At 45.3% G+C, this 19,665-nt stretch overlaps 2 protein-coding genes across 2 annotated transcripts in view; one reads left to right on the top strand and one right to left on the bottom strand.

The window, feature by feature from the left end:
• The window catches only part of BMPER (BMP binding endothelial regulator), a 504,101-nt gene extending 486,445 nt beyond the window's left edge, over positions 1–17,656 (bottom strand). The window contains exon 1 of the mRNA XM_070059710.1: positions 17,159–17,656. The gene's annotated coding sequence lies outside the window, so the exon portion shown is untranslated. The remainder of the gene's footprint in view (positions 1–17,158) is intronic.
• Positions 15,663–19,354, top strand: LOC100340403 (endosome-associated-trafficking regulator 1). The gene is given in 6 exon segments (XM_070059786.1): positions 15,663–15,712; positions 17,263–17,498; positions 17,501–17,638; positions 17,641–17,974; positions 17,976–18,258; positions 18,260–19,354. Coding segments are annotated over 6 exon segments (1,251 nt in total). The 3' UTR covers positions 18,470–19,354.
• Positions 19,355–19,665: the final 311 nt, after the last annotated feature.

Here is a 19,665-nt window from a genome sequence, read left to right as displayed (position 1 = left end):
CTACTTCTGATCCAGCTCTCTACTAATGCTCCTAAGAAAGCAGCAGATGATGGCTCAAGTACTTGGGCCCCTGCCACCCACGAGAGAGACCCAGAAGGAGTTCTGTGCTCCTGGTTTTTGCCTGGCCCAGTCCTGGCTGGTGCAACCATTTAAAGAGTGAACCAATGGATAGAAGATTTCTCTCTCTCCCTCTAACTCTTTGAAATAAATAAATCTTTTTTTTTTTTTTTAAGAAATGAAAAGACAGGGTGGAGCCAGCAGGCTATAAAGTGCATGAGGATAGCACATGGACACGTTAGAGATCACCCATGGGGACTGATGACAGGTGGGCCCTGCCTGAATGTTCTGCATGAGTGTTCACAGGAGGAAGGGGGCGTTCCAGGAAGGTCTGAGACTGAACTTCCCACCACACCGGGAGGATGGCTGCAACACCCTATCAAATTTAATTTAAAGTAATAAAAGAAACCTGACATTTCTTATGCTCTATCATGTGGTGTCAAATTCACATGCCTGCTATCTTTCTGGAACATTCTTGTAGATAACTGCTTTGAGAGAATGCTCCAGAGTTCAGGCAAAGCCATTCTAAAGATCACACAAATCCTTGCTGCAATTACCTCTCATTCCCACCTCCACCGAGAATTTATCCAGGGAAATACCTACCCAGGAAATACTTCTTCCATAACCTGAAATTCAAGCCATGAATGACCTCCCCTTCTTTGCCCACAAGCACTTCTCAGCAAACTGTGTGTGGCAAAGAATGTTTTATCTTACTTATATCCTAAAGGGAACATACAATAAACACATCAAGAAATAAATACAAAACTTTATGACTGGTAAACAGTATCCATGGTTAGCAGGCAAGAACTCTTGTTGAGCCACTCTACCAAGGAAGGCTCCTGAATTGGGAAATAGAGGTCTTTTTGTCCTTGTTTTACCCTGAGAAAATTGACAGCCAGAGGTGTTAACTAACTGGTTACAGATATCAAGCTATTAAGTGGCAGAGCTGGGATTAGAATGCAACTCTGCATTTTATTCTCAATTCTCAGATATTTTTAGTACCATACTTCTGTTCCTCAGTAACACACACACACACACACACATGTGTGTGTATGTATACAATGAAGTTCTCAGCAGCTGAATGTAGAACAGAAAACCGATTTTAAATGTAACCATTGCCATATTTGTTTAACTCTGGAAGGAGGAACTCTTGAGTTCCAGTAGGCAGCAGCTGAACTTAGCTGCCATGCGCCCATCGACTGATTTAATGTGATAATCAGGGGCGGGGGGCCCTGGCGACAGGCTATGATGGATTGGCTGTTGTTCTACACTTTGATGTGTCTTGGAATTTGTCAAAACTTCACTTCAGCACTCCAAAAAGCACCATGGCGTCATCCGTCCCACTCTGTCTACAAAAGTGAGTGGCAGGGGAGTGGTTGCCATTCAGTAAAGGTCAAGACCAGGTCACAAAGTGGCAGACCTTTGCTGAGGACAGCCGGCCATGAGCTTACCACCTCACACCCAGGGGACTCTTGCCTCTGGCTGATAAAAATCTGTGCTGTCTTGGAGTGGAGACTGCTGATTCCTCCCGTCCCGGCTCAGTCACGGGAAAAAGAAGTCACCTTTCACACCCTCCATCCTGGGGGCAGCAGGAAGGTGGGCAGGGGTTCATGGAATGGTGAGGGAGAGCCTGTCTAGCTCTCCGTCTCCAGCCTGTTCCTTCAAGGGTAGGGCTACCAGCAGTAGGCGGATCAGGAACCAGCCCCTGTTTCCCCTTTGGCAGCAGCGGGCAGGAAGGCGTGCTGCTGCTCAGACACCAGGGGCCAGATGAGTCACCCCCAGGGTCTTCGCCAGCTGGAGAGAGCTGCCTATTTCCCAAGGCTGGTCTGGGCAGCATAAGGATTTTAGAAGACTGCTGACACGCAGCACTAGCGATCTGTGCTTCTCAGGGCAGCTGATCTCTGAAGGATCAGAGAGATGTCAGTGGTTGGGATCGCAGAGCTAAAGGAGAAAGTGGTTTACCTAGAAAATCCCATCATGCCATGGTGCAGCTGGGTTGCCTCACATTGGCCTCTTGATGGACTCGGGCCCAACACATAGGTTCTCAGTGCTCCCTGTTGCTGTGACACTGGATAGTTCTACTCCTCTCAGTCGAGATGACCTCCTGGGAGAAACCAATACCCAAGAGCACCCAGAAAATAAACCCACGCCTTCATCTCTTCCCCTTACTGCAATGCAATTCTATAACCTAATAGATTATAAACCACAGAAATCTCTTTCTCACAGTTGTGGGGGCTGGGAAATCCAGGCTCAAGGTTCTGGCATACTCTGAGCCAGGCAGGTGGTGCCCTTTGGCTGGGGCCTCAGATGATGAGAAGGGTGACTTACCTCCCCAGGCTCTCTTTCCCAAGGGCACTGGTGTCATTCTTGCGGACTCTGTCCTTAAGACCTAATCAGCTCCCAAAGGCCCCTTCCCAATAACTGTCACATTGGCAGTTAGGACTTTAACATGTGAACTTTGTAGAGATGTTAAGCATTCGGTCCATCATACCAAGTAACCCCTCATTCTATTTTAGGCTCTCAAAATTATGGTTTCCAGACCTATAATCTGATATTTGAAACCTCTTAGCTTAGAAGGCAGTTTCAAGAACTAAGTGATCTGTGCATTAAAATGTTTAAGCACCTAATAAGTGTGTAATAAATAATTTGCTTCTTTCTTCCTTGCTCCCCACCTTTCCTGCTACATCTTCCAGATGTCCAAATTAAAACGAACCCCATTTCACAGTATCTAAAGCTTAGGAGAGATGACGTGACACTGTCAACTATGGCAAAGCCAGGGATTCAGTTCAGTCCTAGAGACAGCAGGCTGCTGCCCAGGCTGTTATTGAGGGAGGCCATGCTCCCATCTCCCAAGCTAGGGCCAGACCATTATGCTGGTGTTCCAGGCAGGGCACACAGCTGGTGGGGGTGACAGTGGTTACAACTTGGGGAAGAGACGGATTTACACTATGAGGTCTGGACCATCCAGACTTGGGTCTGCTGGACGGAAGGCCACAGCCAGAGAAGCCATCCCTTCACTTTGCATTTCAGCTTGCAGGAGAAGCTTCCTTGGCTCAGGAAGGACCAATCCTTGCTGTGAACCAACAGTTTCTGACAGAGAAGTGGCCTGAAGGGTCACTTGAGATGAACTACTGGGAAATAATTCCAGAAGAGGGCCACAGACATCGAGACAGTTTGGCTCCTTACGCTGAGAAGGTGACGTCAGCCATGCAGATAAATTCCAAAGAATCTATCACCTCTCGAACAATGTTTTACTAGCTTGCAACATGTTCCTGAGCTCTTTCCATCCTGACAGCTTCTGGGGGCTGTCCAGGGTATCCTGGAAAATTACAGCAAGAAGGTGTCTTTCCAGTTCTTCCTCACCCAGAGCCCAATTTCTTTTAGACTTCGTCTAATTTCTTTCAACTCTGTGAATCATTGTTAAATGGGAAAAACATGGTTCAGTACTAATGTTGAACGAGGTACAGAAGAGCAAGGGAAAGTAACCAAACTCCAGATTCTAATCAGAAAACATGCCAGAGATGGATAATGACATAACATTAAGTTATTATGATCTATACTCCCTGAGATCTCACTAAGTTATTTCTTAAAGCCTACGTGTGAGTATCTTTATATATCTTCAACACATCAAAACTCTGAGATTCAGAAAGAATAGACAGAATCTGCTTCCGGGTCTTCAGCAAAACAGCTGCTGCGTCAGCCCCAAAGGTGGGGCCACCTTGTTATCAGGCCTCTTCCCCATCCTTCTGCAGGAACACAGAGATGCGAGAGATCAATGCAAAGTGGGGTCAAATGAAGTGGGAGCTGCCTTCACCTATGAAGCTCCAGTGTACTTTATAGGACCCTTTGAGAGAAAAGACATTTCCATGGGACACAGAGAACCAGTCAAATCCAAGCAAACAGAGAATGCAATCTACTTGCAGAAAGAGTATTTGAAAATATGTAACATCTTCTCACTGACAGTTGAGCTGTGAGTACAGTCTTGCTATTTTCCAGACAAAGACACAGAAGCTTGGAGAAGGTACCTTGCCCAATGTCACACAGCTAATACGCAATAAAATCAGACCACCCAGCAACCCAGGTTTTCTGAATCCCAGTCCAGTGCTCTTTGCCCTACATTTCAGAAGTTCTTACACAGATGAGGTAACCAGAGTTTGTCAATGACAACAAAGGAAACACTGATCAAAAAGGATCTGAACTTGCACTTGGAGAGCTGGCTTTTAACAGAATATTCATTCAACAAGTCCCTAGGCTATGCACACAAGATGCAAATGGCAGAGTGGCCCTGAGGTTGGGATGACCCAGGAACCTGCCCTGGGCCAGCAGTGTCCTAGAATCCTTTCCCTGCACACGGGATCCCTTGGGGCTGGCATCTTTCCAAGACAGAGCCTCATGGTCACTCCAGCGTGGATCCACGCTGACCACTGGGCCCGTGTAGCCGGGAACCTCATGGAGAAGCCCTGCAGTGTTTCAGGCATCCTGCCATCCTGGAATCTGGCCCAAGGGGCACAAACCTGGGCACTGCATTCCCCCAGGCTCACTCCAGAGCCCCGGATTCCTGCCATCACATCCTGCACTCACGGAGCTGGGCCTCGGGAGGTGAGGTGAGGACAAGACAACATGCCCAGGTGTTGACTCCAGCTTAGGCTCAGCCTCAGGAGGCCAGGCCGCAGCAAAACAGCTTGTCCTGGCCAGCACTGTCATAAGCATAGATGATCACACCCCAGGCTAAAAAGGCGGAAAACCAGTAGGCAATGAAACCGTTTTGTCATCCAAGGACAATAAAGTTTATGTATTCCCAGATGTGGGTCCTCCCACTTAATCAAGGCAGAGGCCCATTCCAGTGAAAAGAGCTTTTCTCCAGCAAAATGGGAAGGCGGCTTCTTTGGGGCTAAATTTAGACTTTACCCACAGGGGCAGGGCTCCAGTGCCTCAGGGCTGCAGGCAGAACAAGCGAATGGTTCAGTGTCCCTTCTGGCTGCAGGCAGCTCCAGAGCCAAGCCAGCCAGCGGGAGTCCTAACTGTTCCTAGCACAGGAGTGTGGGCAGCACAGCCCCCTGACTGGCCTGATTGCATCTCTGGGGCGTGGGGCTTTGGTCACCCTGTTGGTGCATCAATTCCATTTCAGTGCATGCCAAGGAACAGCTGCTCTGAGGAGTGGGGTTCAGAGTCCCTGCGAAGTCCAGGTGTCAGAAGCCCACGCTGCTGCAAGGTGTCTGGAAGCTCTGCACTGAGAAGGCGATGCTTGGCTAGAGGGCCAAATTCACGTGCAGGCTGGTGCGTGTCCAAAGAGGGGAGAATCACTTCCGGACATCACATAAGGCTTCGGTGGGGAAGTCTGGAATTTTCTCCTGGGCCAAGGTCCCTCCCCCATATAAAGTCATCAATGTCTTCTCCCTAAGTCAGCTGTTTTTCGAAGTGGCCCTTGAATAATTGTAGCAGTATTTTGAGAGACAGCCCCTACCAAAGGAAGTCAAACGAGTTCCCTTCATTTCTCAGCTTAGCCAAGGAACTGAGAAGATGGAGGAAGCTGGTATTTTCCCAAAGGGAGCCTGGGCCCAAGATCTAACTTCCCAGGAAGTGTGTGACAGCACATATCCTACTGTGGTCCCCAATGCACTACTGCTTAACCTAATCCCAGCTGGCACCAGGAAGAGCTGGCATGCCTTGGGGGGGATGGCAGCTATCAGAACTGGGAGTGTCCTTCCCATCCAGCATTCCTGCAGAGCAGAACCAAGGAATCCTCCAGGAGTGACACAAGATCACATGCCTGTCCCTTGAAATGTGTCCCCTGCCATGCAGATGCAGCTCCAATGTCAGCGCTTTGGATGTTTCCTACAGCCAGAGTTAAACACCACTGGCTCTCCACTGGGCTCTCTCGGGCCTGTGCCCATAGCTCAGTGACAGCACTGCCTCCTCTCTGTAGTCACTAATGGCACAGAGCAGCCTCTCTCAGCGACAAAGGAGGAGTCCTGCTCTGTTTTATTTCAAATCTCTAATTCCTGGTATATAGTAGACCTTCTATAGACATCAGAGGAATGATACTTGAGGGAATGAATGATACTCTAATGTCTAACAGACTTCTTTAAAAATATTGGGGTCCTCCTTAATAAAAGAGACTGTATGAAACCCAGGATGATAGAGTTGCTCAAAAACAGAGGCACCCCAGGACTGCCCAGCCACCTCTCTCCACCCCATGAAGGGAGGACAGGGTTCTCTTCAGAGGGAGGAAGCCCATGTTCATGTGTGAGATTCCCCAACTGGTTCTTCTTAAATGGAAAGAACGGCCCTACCTTGTGTCTCTTTCTCTCTGCTTGTCCAGAAGTGGCAGTGCTATGTTCCAGTGGTTCCCTAGCAACAAACAAAAGCAGGATCTCAAGGACCATCACTATCTGGAGCATCACCCCTTACCAACCGCCCAGCCTGCCTGTCCCTGTGCCAATCACCTGGTCATGGAGAGTCACCACAGAGAGTTCCTAGACTGTACCAGACACACTCATGAGGGCAGCTCCTTTCAAGAACTCACTCCACCAGCCCTGGCCTGAACTACTTACAGGGATGGTCTAGGAAACAGAGACTTTAGTCATCTCCTTAAGGAGGAGAATTCTCAGATTACCAAGCACAGGCAATTACCCTATCTTCTAATACTAGTGCCAAGGATGTAAATTTCCCAAAGAGAATCATGCATGTGTCATTAATCCTGAGCCAAATTTTGCTCTGCATCTCACTCAGCCAACCCAGAAGGCAGGATGAGAATGAAAATCCTATTAAGAAAAATAAACAATTTTTTGTTTGTTTGTTTCACAATAGCCAGACATTTCCAAAGAGGCTTGGGCTGCAAGGCAACGTGCTAAACAAAAATACTGGGAGATTGCTTAATGGAAGGCCAAAGAGGGCTGACATGTATATTTCCTTTAAAAATAAATACATATAAATGACTTTAAACAGTCATGTGCATTTCAACTTGATGTTGAAAGACAGTGGCCTCAGCAGGTAGGAGCTGTTGCCCTCTACTGGATGGAATGTCACAAAGATGTGCTTTCATACTTGCAGGTGCCTGGATGCTCTGTATTATTCCAAGGGTACAAGGACGGTGATGGTGGTGATGGTGGTGATAATGAGAATCAGGATGGAGAGGAGGCAGTGGGAGGAAGAGGATGGAGGAGAGAATGGTAACCCTGACAATGAGGGGGATCCCTTAGATTTATACAGCACTCCAGGGTCCTATGAAGCACACTCATAGAATTGACTTACTTGAGCCTCACCACGATCCGGTGAAGAAGGTGGTGTTGCAAACACGGTGGCTTTGGCAAAGAAGTCAAATCTGGTGCCCACAGACTCGGGACTCGTAAGGGGCAAAGCTCAGATTTGGTCTCTGGCTTTGTAAATCTAAGCTCTGGAATGGTTTCCCTTCACTCTACTTATTTGGTGGGTCTCGCTGATATTTACTTGAAACTAGCTATTTGAGGAGAGTCTCTTTTATGTGTTGAAGTTATGATTCATTCATAAATTCAGTCACAAACATTTATTATATACCCATTCTATGCCTAACCCTTGAGCTCTAAATTAAGACCAGCTAAGAACAAGGCACAAGTCCATTGCTTATGGGACTCTCAAGGAGCAGTCAGCAAACTAGGGAACAATTCAATAAAGGCCATGATGTCAGAGAGTGAGAAATATCGGGAAGCACCAAATCAGGGTGAAGTCACACAGTGGCCTCACAATGAGCATGGTTGGCACACTTTGGTAGCTAGAATCTTCAGGAAGGTGACTTATAATAAGACCAACCTTGGTCTTCCCCAAATCTAAGTCTGAAATTCTTGGTGACCTGAGACATTTGCCAAGACACCCCCTTTAAGAAACCTCTGGAGTATATAGGTAGAAAGCAATCCCCCTAGTTAACAAACATTAACAGAATTTTCCCAGTAACTCATGGAAAATGCATATTATGAAAACAAACTATGTATACTTATTTCTAAAATATCTGTATGGCTGTTAGGCATTCAGGGTTGGGAATCCTATTTTCTGCCAAAGGCCATTTGGATACTTATAACATCATTCATGGGCCATACAAAATACCAACGCAAAAATTAGCCTGCTATACATCCACTGAATTTCAAGTCAAACCTACAGTTAGTTCCCTTGGCACGGGCCTTATACAGTCCTTGGGCCAGAGGTTCCCCATGTATGAATCAGCTACATGACTTTAGCAGCTTTAATCTATAAAACCTCGAAACAATACAAAAATCCTTCAATAGGCACATGGTAATACAAAGTGTGGTATATCCATATCATGGACTACTACTCAGCAACAAAAAGGAACAAACTACTGACACACCCAACAAATTGGGTGGGTATCAAGGGCATTCAGCTGGATAGGAAAAAAAAAAAACAATCTGCAAAGGTTATACACTGTCTCCCTCCACTGGTATAACATAATTGAAATGACAACAGTGAGGTGGAGGACTGATAAGTGGAGCCCGTGAACTGCAAAGAGGAAGAGGGTGTGCCTACACGGTGACACTGTCTTATGGGGATGAAACAGCTCTGATGTGGTATAAATCTATACATGTGATAAATATCATGGAATTACACCCAAAGCATTAAGAAAGGAATGCATGGAAAAACTGGCTTAACACCAATAATCTACTTGATGATTTTGAGCCAATCAATATCCTTGCTTCATAATGGAAGAGACCATGAGGAAAGTTAAGTGATGGGTATACTATTGTTATAACTAATTGTGGTCTATTTCAAAATTAAAAGAAAGAAGAAGAAAAGATGAAGATGAAGATGAAGATGAAGATGAAGATGAAGATGAAGGAAGAGGAGGAGGAGGTGGAGGGAGGGAGGCATGGGCTGCACGTTTGGAACCTCCAGGCTGACTCTCATTTCATCAGGCTGTTACTCTTACAGAGGCACCCTTACACAATACGCTTATGAAGCAGTCACTCTACAACTGAAAAAAAAAATAAAGAAGAAATCAGGGTCCACAATAAATACAAGTTTTCAGCTTGAACAGAAAGCTTTGCATGGAAAATTCCCTCCATCAGCACAAGACCTTCCAGCCTCATGCAGTAGAGAAGAGTGTGAGGACTGGGGATGCGTCCAGCTGGGGAAGATTCTTCACCCTTTGGCTTCTTCACTGCCCTCTGTGGTTTGCAGAGCCCACAGCAGTACCCGCAAAGTCCCCATTCACAGCATTCATGACTGATGCTGGCATTGGTGGGATCTACAGGAGCCATTAGTGGCTCATGTGGCAATGACTCCCAGAGCTGGAGTCACACCATAAAGAGCCTGGAGGAGGGTGGCGTTTGGCCTGCTGTTAAAGACATTGGGCCACATCCATGTCTGAGTGCCTGGATCCAAGACCTGGCTATGCTCCCAATTTTAGCTTCCTGTTAATGTGGACCCTTGGAGGCAGCAGGTGATGGCTCAAGTATTTGGGTCTCTGCCACCCATGTGAGAACTCCAGATTGAGTTCTGGGCTCCTGGCTTCTGGCTAGCCCAGCCATGGCCATTGCAGGAATTTGCAGAACAGCTGGGGGCTTTTCTGTCTGACTCTGTCTCTGTCTCTCTGCTTTTCAAAAAAATTATATAACAAGCAGCCTACAGAAGCCATGGAGTCTGGCACTTTGGCACTGCAGGGGCTGGGATAGGGCATCTTGGTGGGAATTCAGTCAACTTTGAAGTGCGTATTTTTATTTTAAATGGAGAGATTGGATTAGATGAGTCTCAAGACTATTTCAGCCCTAACAGTCTGCATTTCCATGAGTCACCTAATGCAGCCACTGTGATTCAGCATTCACTTGGGCTCTTTGCTCCATTTCCTGGCAGCCAAGTGAAGTCACCTATGCTTTGTGCCAAGTGTTTGACACTCATCATAGACAGCTTGTATTATTGACTATAGTTTTATTTGAGTATCTTGTCTCACAACTAAATTGTAAGTTCCCCCTGAGAACATAACCGACTATGATTTGTAACCCTTGGTTTCTTTTGCCATGTGAAACTGTAGAGTTTAACTGAACAGGACTCAATGCCTAAAAATAATTAGAGTTGAAAATACTGATACATTTGACTATTCGATCATATAAAAAGTCAATAAGCATTGCAGATTAAAAAGCCAAAAATTGAATGGGAAATTAGGCAACATATTTGCAAAAACATATCGATTAAAAAGATAATAGGCCATACATGAATAAGCAATGCTCAAAACAAAACAACAAATGGCCAATAAGTGAATAGAAAGATATTCAATCCCACTATCAAAGACATGAAAACTGAAACAATGAAATGCTGGGCTTTTGTTTTAATTTGTTTTTCTCTGTTAGGTCAGCAAAATTAAAATAAATCAATATAGACATTCTCATACCATGCTTAGTGGGACTGTTTAGATAATGATGGAGCTGGAATAAAATTTGGTAGAAAGCAAAAGTCTTAAAAATAGGCCCAATTATGTTATCTCTTAGTGATTTGCCTTAAAAAATAATAATCAGGGCCGGCGCCGCGGCTCACTAGGCTAATCCTCCGTCTAGCGGCGCCGGCACACTGGGTTCTAGTCCCGGTCGGGGCGCCGGATTCTGTCCCGGTTGCCCCTCTTCCAGGCCAGCCCTCTGCTGTGGCCAGGGAGTGCAGTGGAGGATGGCCCAGGTGCTTGGGCCCTGCACCCCATGGGAGACCAGGAAAAGCACCTGGCTCCTGGCTCCTGCCATCGGATCAGCGCGGTGCGCCGGCCGCAGCGCGCCAGCCGCGGCAGCCATTGGAGGGTGAACCAACGGCAAAAGGAAGACCTTTCTCTCTGTCTCTCTCTCTCACTGTCCACTCTGCCTGTCCAAAAAAAAAAAAAAATAATAATAATAATAATAATAATCAGGAGCAGATGTTTACTCAGGACATCCACATTCTATATTGGAGTCCCTGAGTTTGCATCCCAACTCTGCTTCTGATTCCAACTCCTCTCTATTATGCACACAGGGAGGTAATGGTGATGGCTCAGGTAACTGGGTCCCTACCACCCATGTGAGAGACCCAGATCAAATTCCAGGTTCCTGGCTTTGGCCTACTCCAGCCAAGACCATTGCTGGCATCTGGAGAGTGAACCATCAGGTGGAACATCTCACTCACTGTCTGTCTCTGTCTCTGTATCTGAGCATTGCAGATAAATAAAAAATAAATCAATACTTAAATAATAATCAGGGAACAAGGAGACAAACACAATAGTCATTGCAGAGTTACTTGTAGAAGTATAAATTTGTTCATTAATAGAGGAATATAAACACCATTTAAAGATATAGTTGCATTTTTATTCAATAGTTAAAGATAACTGCACAGATAAAGCTCTACACTGCTGATTCCAGACTAGGTTAGAAAAGGAAATGTGCAGTGTAATAGTATTTGTTTAAGTTTTTAAAATACAGAAAACAGAGTAGGGCATTTGGCACAGAAATAAAGATGATATTTGGGATGTCTGCCTCACACATCAGAGTGAATAGGTTCGAATCCTAGCTCCACTTCCATTTCCAGCTTCCTGCTGGTGTGTGTCCTGGAAAGGAATGGATGATGGCTCAAATACTTGAGTCCCTGCCATCCATATGGGAGACCCAAATTGAATTCTAGACTCGTGGCTGGGGCCTGGCACAATCCTGACTGTTACAAGCATTTGAGAAGTGATCCAGTAGATGAAAGATCTCTCTCGTCTCTCCCTCCCCTCCCCTCTCTCCCTCTCCTCTCCCTCCCTTTTCCCTTCTCTCCCCCTGCTTCAAATAACTTTAAACATTTAAAATGAGTTATTCATTATAAAATGAGTAAAATACAGAAAACAGTATTATTTTTGTCCAATAGATATATAGGAAAGGTATAAAAGTAAAAACCATAAAAGATCTTCATCTAATTCAAAGCAGTGTTTGAGGGAGAAGGGTAAGATGGAGAAAGAATACAAGTGGGTCTTCGATTATTTTTGTGATAGTTTTTAAAAGAAAGTTTAGATTAAGCAAGAAAACGCACATATAGTCCTTGTGCAGTATCTGGTTTAACAAACAGAAATATCAATTATCTGTATAATATGGCTAAGCGTAAGTGCAGTCCTAGAGGTGGGTTTTGACTGTCATGGAGAAAACAATAGCGAGTGAAAACCAAGGAACAAGTCTGGTCATGAATAAATGGGGAACTGTATGTTGGGGGTGTTTCCTATGCGAGGTGTGTAACACCCATCGTCTTATTGAGCCCTCACAGTCACCTCTGATATGATTTTACTGGGCCCATTTCATTAACTAGGAAACTGAGGCTCAACCAGATTACGTAATTTGAACAAAATCATCTTTCTCTCTCAATGAAAGATCAAGGATGTGAATCCCTGCTGGTTTGACTGCCAAGTCTCATGTTTGTTTGTTTGTTTGTTTGTTTTACACATCACACTGAGTATAGAAGTAAAGAACTAGAAGACATTCTACACAGTTGCTGGAAGCCTTGCGAAGAAGTCAAGGTGATCACCCTACTAAATCTGGGGATGGATTTGCCTTCAATTTCCTCAGAAGCCGACCCCCCCTGCTGGGGACTGGCTCACTGATCTGTTAAACAAACCTTCCTGCTGGCAAGATGGGATACGGAATACAAGTAGGAAGCTGCCAGCAGATCCCAGCACCTGCACTGTTACCAGCAGGATTTTCACCAAAGCCCTCAGTCCCAGGAGGCTGGGAGCACCCTGGTTTTGTCACTTTGCTGAGGTCCAAACAAGAGTGTGAAAAACAAGTACACAAGAAGCACTTAGCATAAAACCAATGCTTGGGTTGGGGAACTGGGGGAGAGAGGGGCACATAATTTGTGAAACATTTAAAATTTCCCTTTCTGTTAAAAGTGCCAAGATTCCAAGCATAAGGGTTGGGGGGAAGGGGAGATGGTGCTATTCTTACTGCAGATAACTGCTCACTAGAAACTTCTGGATAAACAACAGACGAGCCATTTCAGTGGAGCATGTATCAGCTCCATTGCTATGGACCAATTGTAAAAGAAATTTGTCTCTTTTACAGCAAAGAGGAATCCTATTAGGGCCTTTTTGAGGTCCCCTGTCTCCCTCATGGAGCCTGAAGGGTTATAATCTTTTACCAAGGCTCTGTGAGACCTAAGATTTAGCATAAAATTGGGATCCTAACTTTCTAAAGAATTGAGTACTCCATCTTCCAGGTTCCTTAAACCCATTTTCTTCCATGGAATCAGTGAAACAACTCTGATCTTGAAGCCCTGTAAACTGAAACAGGACTACTTGTGTAAATTTCAAGGGAAAAATCTCACGTCTGATATGTGGGCCATGCAGCGTTCACCAAAATGCCCAGCACTATAACCAGAGACATCCAAACTACAAACCTGGACGAGGAGCTGATTTCATGATGTGGACCGCCTTCCTCAAACCACTGAAAACAAGACTCCTCGTTGGAACAGACTCTTAGCCGTCTTCAATTCTCCTTGCTATCTATCCCCTACCTCTTTCACGTAGCAGATAACGCTGTAGTCAGAGTTTCACCATCAGTGGCTTCTGGTAGTAACTTACTGAAATGCCAGACCTGTGATGCCAAATCCAGATCTTTTCACGACTTAAGGGATCTACAGTTCTACCCAGAGGGTAACCCTAGCAACATTCCTAACACTACTGTTGTTTAAAGTACACCAGTAGCTGCTGCTGTAGAGTCAGACTTGGAGACCCACTGTTTGTTGTCCCTGCTTTAATTTAACCTGCTCATGGGATGCTAGATTTCCTGTTAACTGTGTAGTTGCTAACACTTGTTGCATGGGGATAAAGAGAATGAACAGGCTGCTTGGTTGAGATGGCCAAATGCCCCATTTAGCTCATTCTTTGGTTTGCTTCATGGTTAAAGGGCATACTCCAAACTCTTGGTATTATCTTCCTGAAAGTCATAATACTGATCAGCCTGGTGAATTGTACCCTATCAAAAAGTCTTAATTAAATGTCTACATGTAGCCATGTGCTAAACACTACATGGTCTACTCTGTCTGGCTGAAATGATGAAAATGCCAGGGAATACATAACCATAAACCAAGAATGATGAAGCCAAAATCTCAAAATAATGTTCACTGAGAGTGGTACTGATGCCCTAAGTTTTGGGTATGTTCTCATTCTCACCTAAGTGACAGCATGACCAAAAGGAATAATTGCCAAAAACAATTTACAGGAAGCCATCAGCTTAGTCAATTTCCTGCACTAGGTCAATACAGTCACTAATCCCAAAGTAACATGTCACCAAGCCCAAATAAACTGTGTAAGATATTGGCTGTCTTCTTTTTTTTCCTTTTTTTTAAATGTGATAAAACTGTAGTTTTCTGTCAATTTTTAATTTTATTTTTAATAAGTTTTTAACAGATCCAATGTTATGTGTAGATCCTCCCTTCCTCTCCTCTCCCTCTCTCTTTCTCCTTTTTTGTTTTACTTTTTGAGATAACATATTTTAAAATTAAATTATAGTAAGCAGGCTTATAAGTAAAAAGCAAAAAGACCGCAGTTAAGTAGAAATATAGACAATGGTTATAAACAGTAACTGAATGGAAAAATGACCATTTCACCCATATAAATTTTAAAGTAATCACAGATCATTAAAACTCTAGTAGTATAACATTATTAACCATTGGTTTGATAAAGTTAGAAAATCAAGTTTTATAAAACTATATTTGCAGCAATACTGATACATACACACTTTTTTTTGTGTGTGTGACAGGCAGAGTGGACAGTGAGAGAGAGAGAGACAGAGAGAAAGGTCTTCCTTTTCCGTTGGTTCACCCCGCAATGGCCGCTGTGGCCAGCGCACCACACTGATCCAAAGGCAGGAGCCAGGTGCTCCTCCTGGTCTCCCATGCAGGTGCAGGCCCAAGCACTTGGGCCATCCTCCACTGCCCTTCCGGGCCACAGCAGAGAGCTGGCCTAGAAACAGGGCAACCAGGACAGAATCTGGCGCCCCAACCGGGACTAGAACCTGGGGTGCCGGCGCCACAGGCGGAGGATTAGCCTATTGAGCTGCGGCACTGGCCACATACACACATTTCTTTCAGCATGCAGTATTTGTCTTTCAGGGTCCGGCTTATTTCACTCAACATGATGTCCTCCAGCTGCATCCATTTTTCTAAATAATATTATATATTGTTTTGTATATATGCCATATTTTCTTTATCAATTAATTTGATGATGGGCACCTTGGATGGTTCCCAATTTTGGTTATTGTGAACAGTGCTGCTATAAACATAGTGGTGCAGCTATCTCTTTGATGAGTCTTTTGAGTATATACCCAGTAATGGGATTGCTGGATCATATAGAAAGTCTATTTCTAGTTTTTAAAAATCTCCACATTGTTGCCTACAGTGGCTGCACTAACTTACACTCCCACCAACAGTGTATAAGTGTTCCCCCTTCTCCATATTCAACAGAATGAGAAAAACATTTGCAAAGCACCTATCTGACAAAGGATTAGTATCTTGAATATCTTAGGAACTTACAACACTCAACAGCAGTCAATCCAGTTGAGAAAATTGGCAAAATTGGCAAAAGACTTTAATAGACAGTTATCAAAAGAAGAAACACAAATAGCCAACAAATATATGAAAACATGCTCAACATCGCTAGCCATCAGGAAAATGCAAATCAGACCACAACGAGGTATCATGTCACACTGTCAGAATGGCTAAAATCCAAAACACAGAGAGTAACAAATGCTGGAGAGGATGTAGAGAAAGTGGAAACACTTACACACAGTTAGTGGGAATGTAAATTAGTGTAGCCACTGGTGAAATCAGTGTGGAGATTTCTTTAAAAAATAGGTTTCGACAAGGATGAAGAAACAAGGAACCCAGTAATTTGGAAAGAACTTAGAATCTGCAAAGAAATTAGTAATGTTAAACATTTCCTCAATGTTGGGGCAAGCTACAAACTTCCAAAAACCTGTATAACTATCGTAGGCTGAATAATACCTTATCCTTAAAAACAAAGAAACAAAAATTGAAGAGTTCTGAATCCTAATCCCTCATTTCTGTGGATGTTACTTTATATGACAAAAAGAAATGCTGAAATATGAGTCAGTTGAGGATCTTGCAATGCAACTGCATGCAATCTAACCAGAGGGAAGCAGAGCGATGTTTGACCACAGAAGAGAAGGCAGCAGTGTGGCCGCGGCACGGGGGGCTGGGGAACTGTGACTACAAACCGAGGAAAAGCGGAAGCACAGCACCAGAAGCTGGCAAGGGAAAGGAAGAGGCTGCGGCCCCGAGAGCCTGTGGCCTCCGTTTCAGCCCTGTGCTGATGATTTTGGACTTCCGGCCTCCAGAGCTGCTGCAGGAGAATAAAGTTCCCTTGGCCTAGGATTCCAAGTAGGTGGCACGCTGTTATAGCAGCTGCAGGAAACCCACATGATAACTAAGATCCAATTGTGAGTTGCTCTGCTGTTCCGTTACATAATCACCACACATCATCTGGTCACTCAAACTTTGCTAATAAACGTAAACAATTATAAATATGCTAGAATGTCTACCCGTAGCAGTTTAGACAGATCATAATATTTTGTTAATCAGAGTACGATGCAACCATTAAAAGAATATGGCAAAAATATGCTTGCTGGCATCACCTATGTTTATAATATAATTAAACAAAATACACAAAAAAAGCATCAGTTATGTGATTTTTTTTTTTTAGGATTTAAGTTTTGATCCATTTGGAATGTATCCTGGTATATGGCATGAGATATAAAAATGATATTGAATAAAAAATCTCTTGGGGCCGGCGCTGTGGGCGCAGTGGGTTAACGCCCTGGCCTGAAACGCCGGCATCCCATATGGGCACTGGTTCTAGACCCAGCTGCTCCACTTCCAATCCAGCTCTCTGCTATGGCCTGGGAGAGCAGTAGAAGATGTCTTTGAGCCCAACTGCTTGGGCCCCTACACCCGCGTGGGAGACCGGGAAGAATCTCCTGGCTCCTGGCTTCGGATTGGCACAGCTCGGCCGTTGCGGCCATCTGGGGAGTGAACCATCGGATGGAAGACTATCTCTCTCTTTCTCTCTGTAACACCGACTTTCAAGTAAATAAATAAATCTTTAAAAAAAAAATCTTACCGGAGGACGCTGTGGTGAGAGGCTCCGAGAGTGGTGGCAGTGGACGACAGGGGCCACGGCGCACTTGGGGCCAGGGCCAAGGGCCCCTTCTTCCTCCGTGCTAGGCCGGGCCAGCCCCTGGGCCCGCGGGCCCCCTTCCGGGTGCGCTCCCGTTGTCCCGAGTCTGGAGCCTGGTCATTCCTCACGCTAGAGTGCGAGCGCCTCGACTGCAGGGACCTGGGCATTTGGCAGAGCTTTCTGTGCTGTGTGCCCAGCCCAGTGCTGGCGTCGGTGGGAGACACAGATTTTGGCTGTGGAAGGGGGAAGCGTAGCAAGCAGACCCCTGCCAGCGCTGCAGAAACACTTTGGAGACCACAAACCCGTCCTCCTTGAAAGAGTTCCTGAAGTCCAGGAACCTCGGCCTGTCAGCAGAAGACGCGGGCGCCGGCAGGGTGCACCGGAAGGAAGCCTCGCGGTGCAGGCTGGGATTGAGCCACACGCGGTGCAGGCTGGGATTCAGCCACGCGCGACGGGGTGCGGCCGTTGCTCAGGGGCTGGCGACCTGCCGGAGGAGGACAAGGACAACGGTGGCTGGCGCAGACCCACTCTTCCAGGGTCTCGGCCAGCACGTCCGTCGCCCGGCGGCACGTACCTGTCCTCCTTCTCCGCCCCGTCGGAGCAGGCAGGGCCCGGGTCTCTGCCCGCGCGGACTCTGAGTGACCCTAACGCCGGGGTCTCCCCGACATCACCAGCGGGGAGTCCCGGCAGGGCCTCTGCGGCTCATGGAGAGTCCAGGGGAGACAGGCATCTGCGGACGCTGCGGGCAAGTCATGAAGCCGGTGAGGGCGCTCGAGCGGAAACGAGAAGCCGAGATGGTCAAGGAGGAAAGCGACTTCCTGGAATCCGGGGAGCAGAACCTCGAGGCAGAAAATAACGTCGTGAAGTTGAAACAGGAAGTAAACTTGCTGCGGGCACAGGCGACCGACTTCAAGTGGAAGAACGAAGCCCTCCGGTCAGGCCAGGGCGCCAGCCTGACGGTGGTGATGCAGAACACGGACGTGGCCTTGCAGAACCTCTGCGAGGTCATGAACAACGCTCACACATCCATAAAGCAACTCGTTTTCCGTAGCCAAAATGGTGCATCGTGTGGCCCAAATCCTTGAATCCATAGACCGGATTTCAGAAATTAAGGACGAGAGCCTTGCGACGCGGCTCCCGCCCAGGCTGGGTCGCCGCCCTTGCCCAGAACAAGGCCTCATCACCGGCCCGCGGAGGAACGGCTGCCAACAGTCAGTCACACGCCATTTTCTGACAGCTGCCGTGAGATGCTGATCACCTATTGGAAGACATTTTTGTAAAAGACATTTCAAAATTGCTAGACATGAAAACTGCAGTTCTGTTTTTTGGCTGTTTTCATGTAGATGTTATTTTCTAAATAAATTTCCTTCTCCCACTCCCATTCCAGTTGACAACTTTGTTGTCCAAATAAATTCTAACGTTTACAACCCCTTATCAAGCAGGGCATCATTCTTGCACTGATTCTGCGTGTATTAAATTCCCATATACTCAGGTTTATCTTAGGCTTTTCATTTTGTTTCACTGCTCTGTCTGCTTGTTCATGCGTTAGAACCTCATGGTTGCCAAAACTGAGTAGTGCATTCGTGTGTGCACACGCATGCGTGCACACAATGCTCCTTTTAGAGGTGATTTTGAAGTCTGATCCACAGAGTTTTTGTTATGCTTCTGAAGTTTGTTCCTAGGTATATTCTCTCTTCTATTGCTATTAAACCTGTTTGTTTTTCCTTCACTTTCTGATAGCTGTTTCACTTCTGTAAGCTATTTTTCCCTTTATGAACTTTGTACTCTGGTGTATTACTGGTGCTTTCAGATTTTACAGGTATACAGGAGTGATACCTATAAATAGTGATAGTTATATATCCTTCTTTCCTATTTTTTGTAGCTGCAACTTTTTTCTCTTGTCTAATTCTATCAGCTTCTAGTAAGGCAATAAAAAAACCACTGGTGTCTCTAGAATATTTCTGACTTTGGTAAGAATGCTTTAGCATTAAGTTTGGTTTATCCTAAATTTGGCCTTGAGGTAGGGTCAAGGAAACATCTGCCTATTGGTAATGTGCTGAGTGGTTTATCAAGAATGGACATGAGGTGATGACTAAAGAACTTTCAGCATGTATGAAGTTACCATTTTCAGATTAATAGGATTTGTCAATTTCTTCAAATTGAACCAACTCTACATACCCAGACTATTTACTTAAATATAACGTGTTATTGCTTCAATATGCTGCTGAATGGTATTTTCCAAAATTTAGTTTAGGATTTTAATGTGAATATTCATAAGAGAAATAACTAATTATTTTGAAATCTGGGGTTTTGGCTACCAGTGTAATGTGCTTTGATAAAATTGCAAGCGCCAATTGAAATTTCTTTTGTTTTTTACAATTTATTGATTTGAAAGACATAGTGACAGAGAGATCTATTCTCTGGTTCACTCCCCAACCCAACCTCAAGTT

The sequence above is a fragment of the Oryctolagus cuniculus genome, chromosome 16, assembly GCF_964237555.1.
Source record: "Oryctolagus cuniculus chromosome 16, mOryCun1.1, whole genome shotgun sequence".
Lineage (NCBI taxonomy): Eukaryota > Metazoa > Chordata > Mammalia > Lagomorpha > Leporidae > Oryctolagus > Oryctolagus cuniculus.
The sequence above is the reverse complement of the archived record's forward strand: the minus strand, read 5'-3'. Positions and strand labels throughout refer to the sequence as shown.